General features: G+C 45.2%; 1 protein-coding gene across 1 annotated transcript; it reads left to right on the top strand.

The window, feature by feature from the left end:
* The first annotated feature begins 251 nt into the window (after positions 1 to 251).
* Tspyl5 (TSPY-like 5) lies at positions 252 to 4,259 on the top strand. Its single transcript, NM_001399731.2, has one exon. It carries the CDS (start codon positions 307 to 309, stop codon positions 1,537 to 1,539), a length of 1,233 nt encoding a protein of 410 aa, NP_001386660.1. The 5' UTR covers positions 252 to 306; the 3' UTR covers positions 1,540 to 4,259.
* Positions 4,260 to 10,009: the final 5,750 nt, after the last annotated feature.

Genomic DNA, 10,009 nt, shown 5'->3' with positions numbered 1-10,009 from the left:
TTCACGAGGTCACTGTAAGAGCAATGGCTGTGTCTTATGAACCCCTGGGGACCCTCTTGCTATCAGTGGTAACTGATGAGTCAGCAACACTACCAAGGCCAAGCACAGGTGGAAACTAACTTTCTAACAGCAAAATAAGACCAAGGAGGTGCAGCATCAGAGGGTGGGCTGGTGCGCAGCCGCTGCGCGGAGCCAATCACTGGGCTCAGTGGGTTCTGCCGTGGTGACGTCACGGTTGCCATGGAGAGGCCAGCTCCGTAGAGCCCACCGGCTGATAGCGGCCTTGAAGCCTTGTCCGCTGGCACCATGAGCGGTCGTAGTAGGGGTCGAAGGTCTTCCCGCGCCAAAGGCCGGGGCAAAGGCCGGGCCAGAGCCCGGGTCCCGGCCGCTGCGGACGACATCTGGCGCGACGAAAAGCCAGCACAGAGCCCGCGGCTAGGAGAGGACGCCGCGGCCGCTCAGGTGCAGGATGGCACTGCTCATGGAGGAACGGAACCAGCCGAGCCCGGGGAAGCGGAGGCCTGCCGCCTCCCGCTAGACTGCGGCCTGGCGCTGCGGGCACGGGCTGCGGGCGAGTGCGGGCTTGCAGCCCCTGATCCGGGCCTGGAGAGGGCTACAGCCCTCGCCGAGCGTCTGACCAGCGACATCAGCTTCGTGGGAACCGTGGGAGCCTTGGCGAAGCTGCGACAAGGTTCCCGCATTGGAAATCGGCGAGTCCCCGGGAGGAAGGCCCCAGGCCCTCGGAGCGCCACGGGGAGGGGCCCTCAGGCCACAGTCAGTGGGAAGCCAAAGATGGGCTCTGCGAGACCATGCGCCGCTGCTCCAGTGGGGGAGGAAAAAAAGGTGACAGAGAAGCATGCTGGGTCAGGGTCCCCTGCAGCAGTAGGCAGCATGGATACCCTGGAGACGGTCCAGCTAAAGCTGGAGACCATGAATGCACAGGCTGACAGAGCGTATCTCAGGCTTTCCCGCAAGTTTGGCCAGTTGCGACTTCACCACTTAGAGCGCAGGAATCTCCTCATCCAGAGCATCCCTGGCTTCTGGGGGCAAGCTTTTCAGAACCATCCCCAGCTGTCATCTTTTCTGAATACCAAAGATAAGGAGGTATTGAGCTATTTGAACAGACTGGAGGTGGAAGAGCTTGGCCTTGCCAGATTGGGCTACAAAATCAAGTTCTACTTTGGCCGAAACCCCTATTTTCAAAATAAGGTGCTCATCAAGGAATATGGGTGTGGTCCATCCGGTCAAGTGGTGTCTCGCTCAGCTCCAATCCAGTGGCTCCCAGGTCACGATCTACAGTCCCTGAGCAAGGAAAACCCAGAAAACAACGGTAGCTTCTTTGGGTGGTTTTCAAACCACAGCTCTATTGAGTCTGACAAGATTGTCGAGATAATCAACGAGGACCTGTGGCCCAATCCTCTACAGTACTACCTGATCAGTGAAGAAGCCCATGGAGAGAAAGGAAAGGAAGAAAGACCACCAGGTCCAGCAAAACAGCCAGTGGAGAGCCCCAAGCCGGCAGTGAGGCAGCCCAACTGATCCCGCATAGATCTTCCTACTACTGCTGGACCCTTTAGACTGACCACGTGGGTTTGGTTGTCTGCCTTCTATTTATACCGTCTTATGTACACGGTAGCCACTTTGGACTTATCTTCAAGAATGTGACATTTGTGGTAATATTCTTTGCTTCCCCATGGCCTCACCGTGCCACAACAGTGTTACGTGTTTGACACTCACTGCTTGTGCACCCATCACTTCTGATGTATGGCAGTTTTTCTCTACTCTATCCAGTCCCTGTTCTTAGCTCTGGCCCTTCCCACTGTCTTTTATGTGGACATTAATGAGTCATTGTCCAGATGGATACTCAGCTATGCTACTTCGTGGCCAGTCACATGTTACCAATGGCAAGATTTTCCATTGCCATCACAAAATGAAGCCAGTGCTTTTATTCTGTGGGTCTGGAGTCATCAACCAAGGTTCTTCCTACTTTATTTCCAGTTTCAGCCTAGGGTCCAGCAAACCTACTGGGTGTGGATGAGGACAAGGGCAAACAGGAGTATGTTTTGTTCACATGGTATGTCTCCTCTTGCCTCGGAGACAGTCCTCTAGTGAACCCTCATCAAGTCTGGTCGTGCCTGGTTGCACTCAGTCCATTGACTTTTGGCTAGGTCAATGTTATTGGCTCCAATTAAAGACCTCAAGAACTGCCTACGGACCCAGGCATCTTCTCAGTGCATGGGCTACAAGCCTAGCCTCCCCAGACTTTAGGAAACCTACTGGTTGTCAGACTGGCGGGCAGCCTGCTATTTGTGAACATATGCTTATTGCTATCATGTTGTGAGCCCTGAGAAGGGTAAGGCTTTGGGCCACAACCGGGTATCTATGTCATTTCCCTTATTCCTTATACCTTGCTTAGAAGGGACAAGAAGGGATGCTGATGAGGACAGATTTTTCATTTCTATGCCTGTGTTTACTTCATACCTCCATGCAACTTAGTCCCCTTCCCTGTCAACCTATCTCTGGACTTCCCTGCTCTCCTTATGAACCTCTCCCGCCCATCCTTTTAAAATAGTATCACAGCTCAGACAAAATAGTCATCAGCCAGACTTTTCTACCTATAGCTAGGGAGGCAGAAAGGGGCTTCCTTTGCAAACCCATGTAATAGGTTGAGATAGGATAAAATAAACCAAAAGAACAACACCCCTCCCCCCACCAAAAAAAAAAAAAAAAACCCAGAAGGCCTCCAGAGACTCTGGTCAGACGACACAGGTCCTGGATCCTGGGCTCATTCTGTAATTCTAAAGTTGTATGTCTCTGCTAGAATTAGAAACCCTAAAGCAACAGTGTTGTGGTCTCTTGCTGTGTCTTCTGTCTGTCCATTTTAAGACCTAGGGACTTCTTTTGTCTCATTTGATAGCTTATGCCACTGGGGTCCCCAGCCCCCAGCTTTTCCACTAGTAGTTCTTTGCTGTCTTTGTTTCTTAGCCCAAATGTACTCACTGTGGGAGAATCCCAAGGTGTTCCTGGGGACAGGACAGGAAGAACCTGTTCTAGATAGTTCTGGTTAGTGTGCAGGCTGAGCTGGACCCTCTCTACCAAGGTTTGCTTGTGTCCTGACTTACCTTCTCTGGAAATTAGAACTCTGTAAGCCAGTCCCCATTTTGTGTGGAAGTATGGAAGACTTCATTCTAACCTCTGTGAGGGGGTCCTTGACTCAGTGGTAAGGAGATAATAGGCAAGGGAATCAGGGCAAGATAGGTATGAACCTGGCATTGAGTGGGTCAGTAAAAACTTGATAGAAATGCCTTCTGAAGCTGTAGAAATAGTGGTCCTATCTCTCAGTGATAAATGTGACAGAAGAGGCCTTACTCAGGGTTAAGAAGGGAGAGTTAAAGGGGTTGTTGGTAAGCAAGGTGCCTGGGAAAGGATGGATTCAGAGTTCTGGGCCGTCTTCATCATCACTACTGGATTTTTTTTTTTTTGTAATTACAGAAACAAACCTAAAGTAAAGTTACTATATTGGGTAGGAGGTGCATCCCAGTGTATGTAAGATTGTGCTAAATGCTGTGTGTTTGGCCTCTAAGTAAAATCTTATCACTCTTTGTATTTTTGCCTAATGAGGAAAACAGCTGTATAAGTTTGCTTTTGCTCTTTATTATGTAAATTTCCAAACTAGGAGTGAAGACAGTGGTCCCTGGACCCTGTGTGCCTCCTACCTAGACTCAATGAGCAACCAAATGTCACCTGTAGCTCTTCTTCCTCCTGCATTTTTAGTGAAAGACCAAGGGAGCATCTCAGTGCAGTCAGATAGAGTTTAGGAGACTGAGGCATCGGGGTGGGTGTGTACTCTTATGATCACAGTGATGATCAATTTTGTCAATTTTGTGTGAATTGATGATTTTTCCAGAAGTGGGAATTCATAAATGAGTTTTCACAATTAGTGAACTCAGAGTGTTGAGATATTCCACTCTCCACCACAGCTACAACAGAAGAAACCATTCTGTTGTAAATCTGCCTGTGACCCTGATGTAAGGCACTTGAGGCCCTTTTCTCCCATGTAACATGGAGATTTATTTGTATGGACTGTTAGGGTTGCTGTGTTCTGTGAAAATAATCAAATACAACGTGATCTTTTCAGTAGCTATTGTAGTTGATAATTTGATATCCTGGCAATAATGTGATTCTTTCCCTGTTCCTAAGTGGCATAAATACTTGCAAGTGTGCATGTACAATGGAAAAAATAAAAAAGTTCTGTGTCACTGTTCTGTTTCATATTACAAAGTAATAATTGGAGGGTAATGAGGCAGGAGCTGAGGACTGCCTAAGTGAGCAGATCCCAAGGCTTTGCCTGACCAGTTACACACAGATACTTAAACACTGTTCCTCAGACCTTTCACAGAGTCTGAAATTTTGTGTGGCTATACAGGAAGCAATGAGTCTTGTTTATAATGGATTTCCAGGCTCTTCTCATGGGAATTCAGTATTTCTAACATCTCGAATTATGTGGAGAATCCTGTTAAGTGGAGTTTGATTTAGTAGTCAGGCAGAACCAGAGCTCTGTAACAAGCTGCCACGTGATTAATTGCTGGTGACATATGTACTACACTTTGAGTTGCAACTGAGGTGACCCTAGAGGCCCTTCAGAGAACTAATAAAAAAACTGAGAAAAAATTTTTGTGTCCATTCAAATTAGAGTAATAGTGTTCAACAGTGTTTGCATGTTAGAATTAACAGGGAGATTTAAAAGTTATCCCTCTTAGCTTTATACAAAGACCATCTAAGTCAGAGTGAGGAAAGAGAGTGACCCAGTCAGAAGTAACTCCAAAGACTTTCCAGCTAACTCAACATAGTGTCTTCAGAGTTAGGCTCTCCGATGCTGCTTCTTTCACACCCTCAGCGATGACCAAATGCCACAGAAAATGATTAGAAAGAAAAAGAGCTTGGTTTTTAACTGACAAGAAAGTGACATTAAGGGATGGCATGGTGGTTCCCTAGAAAAAGGCTCTTGCTAAGCCTAAGGACCTGAGTTTGATTCATGGGACCCACAAAGGTGAAGCAGAGAACCAACTCCTGCAAGTTGTCCTCTGATTTTCACATGCATGCCACTTTGTGCCCATCCCTGTACAATAAATAAAAATGTGATAAAGAGATAAACTTATATGGAGGTAAAGATGCTGCGTACATGGACAGGCAGTGTTTGGAGCATAGTAGGTGTCGCAGTGTTGAATGAACAAATAATTGTGGGTATTAATGTATTAGGCATGCTTATTGTTTCATATGTCCATCCACATTAGTTTCCCTTTTGCACAAAGTACCACAGACAAGAGGCTACAAAGCTAAAGAAAGTAATCCTTCCGTTCTGAAAGCCAGATGCTCAAGATTAAGGGTTGCCAGGGTTTCCTCTGACGGCATCTTTTCTTGTCTGCAGATAGATTGCTTTGTGTGTTCACATGGCCTTTGTTTCTGGTATGTTTCATGTCACAACTTCCTAGGAAGCAAGCCATACATAACTGTGGTCCACCCCAGTGACTTTAACTTCCATTTAAAATAAATAGTGTCTGACTAGTCTGAGGTGCTGGGAATTAGGTCTTCTGTGTGAATGTGGGGGTGGTAGAAGATTGTCTAGTTGACACGGACAATGCACTTGCCTTGCATAGCATCCAAGGCTTTTTATCATGTACCAGGTACTTTTATAGTAACCTTATGGGGTTTAGCTTAATCCTGAACATACTTTTATGAGGCATGTTACAAGGAAATAGGATAAAAAGAAAGCTTAGAAAATCATTCGGGTCATATCCTAGCATTAAACGTAGTCTGGTTGAAAAATCCACACTCATTCTTACAGCTCTTAAAAGTAGGTCAATTACCAGAGTATGTTCTCATTCACTTTCAACTATTTATAGAGACAGATTTGGGAACAAAAATATTTTCTAGTATAAGGATGACAAACCCAGCCTGATGCTTAGAGACCCCATGAAATGAGAAGCTGGTGCTTGGGCTCCCGGAAGTTGTGCAGGCTGTGTAGGTTAGGGGCAACAACTCTCGAACCCCAGCTGATTGTTTACTTAAGAAAATGAAGGCCTCCTGCAGAGAGAAGTGGAGAATGAGAATCTTTATGCAGATTTCCTATAGTTGAATATTTTCAAGTAATTAAAAAACACATCTGCTTATTGTGTGTGTATGCAAGGGTGTGAGCATACCCAGGTGTGGGGGCTGGAATTGTCAAACTTGTCAGAATTGGGTCTCTCCTTTCACCATCTGTGTCTTAGGGATTAAACTCAGGTTGTCAGGCTTGATGGCAGGTGTCCTCACCATCTGAGCCATCTCATCAGCTGTAATTAAAAACCCAGAGTTTTTCTTTAAACATTTTAAAAATGAGGGTTGTATTGGATTCTCCTCCAGTATCACCATCCCCACCACTGTCGCTCCCATCCTCTAGTAAGTCCCTCATTCTCTTTTCCTCTTGATGCCTCATCTATTCTCTTGGTCCCTTCAGCACCTCTTTTTATCTGATGCTCTCCTATCTTGACATTTCTAGGCTTTATTCGTATTCTCAGCCATCACTATGCACACAGTATACGAACTAGGAACCATGTAAAAAGGAACTGGGTATGTTCTGGTTTTCTGAGTCTGAATTATCTGGCATAATATACTTTTCGGATCCATCTATTTTTCTGCAAATCTCAGTTTTCTTTATGGTGGAATAAAATTCCACTGTGTATTTGTACCACATTTTCATCATCCACTCATCTGTTGATGTATATCCAGATTAGCTCCTTTTCTTGTTGTGAGTACGCCAGCAGGCAAATATCTCATTTGTTTCCATTGGCCAATATGTATAGTGTAGAATGAATAGGCAACTGCTTGTTTTTTCGGGCAGGGGCCTACAATTAGGATTTACACAGAGTGCTCGTGGCACTGCATCTGGGTCCCATCTAATTAGGCTTATGTTCCTGAACAGGTGCAGAGCCTGTATTTTCCAGCTGGCCCACTGAAAACATTCTATTGATCAGTTCTCTGTTACTATAGTGGAACACTCGAGGCCAGATACTTGTATAAGAGAAAGGTTTGTTGCTTATGGTTTTGGAGGCTTTGGTGCAGCCCCTCCTGTCTGCGTCCCATTATGGCAGCTGACGTCATGGTGGGAGATAGATGAGAGAGAAATTACATGATAAAATAGAGAGCAAGGAACAATCTCAGTCCCTTCCCAAGATTATCAAGAGTTCAGGATACACTGCCAGACCCCACCTCTCAAAGTTCCTGCCCTCTTAATATTGTCACTATGAAGACCAAGTTTGCACTTCAGGAAAATGCAAACCCACCCCCCCCCACCCCTGTGCCGCCTGTATATGAACCTTAGAGACACAGTTGTAAGTAAATACAGCTCCCAGTTCTTCTGCCCCCAGACCTCAGTCTTTTCTTGCTTTTACCTAGGACTGTGAGTTCTGCTCCTTCACCCCCTACCCCCTTTTTTTCTGCATTAGGCTGTCAAGTGTTTTAGATCAATGTGTTAAGGAAAGGGCTAATGGGCCTTCTGCATCTCAGGCCTGTCACAGTTTGGTGTGTGAGGACCTTGTCTGGATTCTACTCATACAAAGTGTCCCTTAGACTCTTTCAGCTTCAAGTATTATTACAAAATTCCCCTTTTGATCTTTCTTTTACCCCCTCCTTCATTGCATTCTCTCTCTCTCTCTCTCTCTCTCTCTCTCTCTCTCTCTGTCTCCCTCTGTCTCTGTCTCTCTCTCTCTGTCTCTCCCTCTCTCTGTCTCTCTCTCTCTCTCTCTCTCTCTCTCTCTCTCTCTCTCTCTCTGATAGGGTCTGACTCTTTAGCCTAATCAAAGTTAGTTTTTAAGTCAAGGTTATATTCCAGTCTTAGCCTTCTGAGTCCTGGGTTTACAGGTGTGAGCCACCATTCCTAGCTTCTCTTCTGATTTCTTAACCCATTATTTTTGGTATGTGGTAGGTTTATGCTATGCTATGAGGAAGGACAGGAAAATAAATGGCCATGCTACAAAAATCCCCACTGTAGTGGTTTAAATATACGTGGCCCAGGGAGTGACATTATTTGGAGGAGGTGTGGACTTGTTGGAGGAGGTGTGTCAATGTGGAAACGGGCTTTGAGACCCACCTCCCTAGCTGCCCAAGGCTGTTCCTGTTTTCCTTTGGATGAAGATGTAGAACTCTCAGCTCCTTCAATACCATGCCTGCCTAGACCCTGCTATGCTTCCTGCCTTGATAATGGACTGAACCTCTGAACCTGTAAGCCAGCCCCAATTGAATGTTGTCCTTATAAGAGTTGCCTCGGTCACAGTGTCTGTTCACAGCAGTAAAACCCTAACTAAGACACCTACCAAATTAGCCTTTGGAGTCCTCCTCTAGCCTAGCTTTCTGTGGAACGGATCTAAGGTTACATTTTAGAATCAGTCCTGGAAATGCCTTGCTAAATTCATCTGTTCTACACTCTTACCCACATATCCTCAGCCTAGGAGAGCTACCCCCAGCATGGAGCCATTTCCCTCAAGTGTCCAGGCAGCAGAAAATATAGAACACCAGCTATCAGTCCATGGTTTTTCTCTGACCTTAGCATGCTCAGTTTTGCCTTTGGAATCTTTAACTATTGAGCCTCACAATTCACTTCTACAGACTCCCATTTTCCTGACTCCAGCCTTGTGCTAGCTCTGCTTCTCTGCTCCAGATTGCCCAGCTCGTCTTTCTGTGCGACTACTCGCAGCTTAAAAAAGAACGATCATTTCCGTGGTCTGCACTATAATAACTATCTCATTAAAAGACTCATAAAGCTGGTGACCCAAATTAACAAAGTCAGTATTATGAGAGGTCAGATTTCTGTTTTCTGATTGGAGACTGCCCATATATATATCCATGGATGGCGTAACCTAGCGCGAATATCTGGCTCTCCGAATCTAGATATTCCTTGGCACAGGGTCTATGTTTAATCTCTTCCTAGAACGTTAGCTAATGTTTTATCATCCAAATGTCAGCATGCATACCACTGAAGCTCAGTCAGAAGAAAAACTGATTTGATCCACAGAAGAAGATAAGACTTTCTTTAAATGTCTTAGCGCTGTATTTTCAGATAGAGGTGAGGCTTTTGGCTTTAAAGCCAAAAAGACTGACTTGGAAAAAGGAGAATTATTTGTTTACATAACAAATTATCTAGTGGTCTGGGGTTACAGGTTCATGTCAGGGACACTGTGAGACTAAGGCTTTGGTCTATATTTCTGCTTTCCTTCTCTTGGTCTTTTCTCTAGTAGCCCTCACCAATTACACTTGTGAGCAAGAAAGAGGAAGGGGAGTAAGAGGCCTCTTTCCATCTTTTTTCTTCTTCTGTTTTAATTCAGGGAAGAAAGCTCTTGCAAGAAGACCTTAGTGAAATTCATGACAGCCAAATAAGGTTCTTTGTACTAGAACTTTTTGGGGGCATGTTTATATGCCTGAACCACTTCAAGGAAGTTTAAACTTTCTGGCATCTTCCATGGGAGTAGACTTTTACCAACAAGGAATAAGCAGAGGCCAAAGCTGAGAGGCAATTTTAAGTCTCCTGTCGGTCCATTCCTTCTGAGAAGCGTTTGCTGACATTGAGAGTCAGACAATCCCAGCAGGCAAGGCACACTCGCCTTCCTCCAAGTGCTTCTAATTATGTTTCAGACAAGAAGCGTCTCTCCTGGGCTACATCTTTTGCAGCTTTTCTGTTTGTGTTCAGTGTGTGTCTCCCCCAGCACCTAGTTTAGGGTTTGTGTACTATTTGCTGGACAATAAGTGCTAGTTGAATGAATGTAATAAGTACATCTAGAACTATTGGGATGTGACTTGATCCTGTCAGTAGCTTGTTCGAGGTCTTTGACAATAAGGCCCAGAATCCCAATGTGCTCACGGTAAGCTCTCCATGATATGACCTGGCTTTTTTCATTTCAAACATTTTAAAGTAAAAATCCAGATTTATTAAAGTCATGTATTCCCAAGTATGTTTCACTTATATTCAGTGACTTAA

The sequence above is a fragment of the Rattus norvegicus genome, chromosome 7 (assembly GCF_021556685.1).
Source record: "Rattus norvegicus strain SHRSP/BbbUtx chromosome 7, alternate assembly SHRSP_T2T, whole genome shotgun sequence".
Taxonomy (NCBI): Eukaryota; Metazoa; Chordata; class Mammalia; order Rodentia; family Muridae; genus Rattus; species Rattus norvegicus.
Note: the sequence above shows the minus strand (reverse complement) of the source record. Positions and strands in the feature narration are given on the sequence as shown.

Coding starts and splice junctions, on each gene's coding strand:
- Tspyl5 (NM_001399731.2), top strand. CDS start 307: ATGAGCGGTCGTAGTAGGGGTCGAAGGTCTTCCCGCGCCAAAGGCCGG.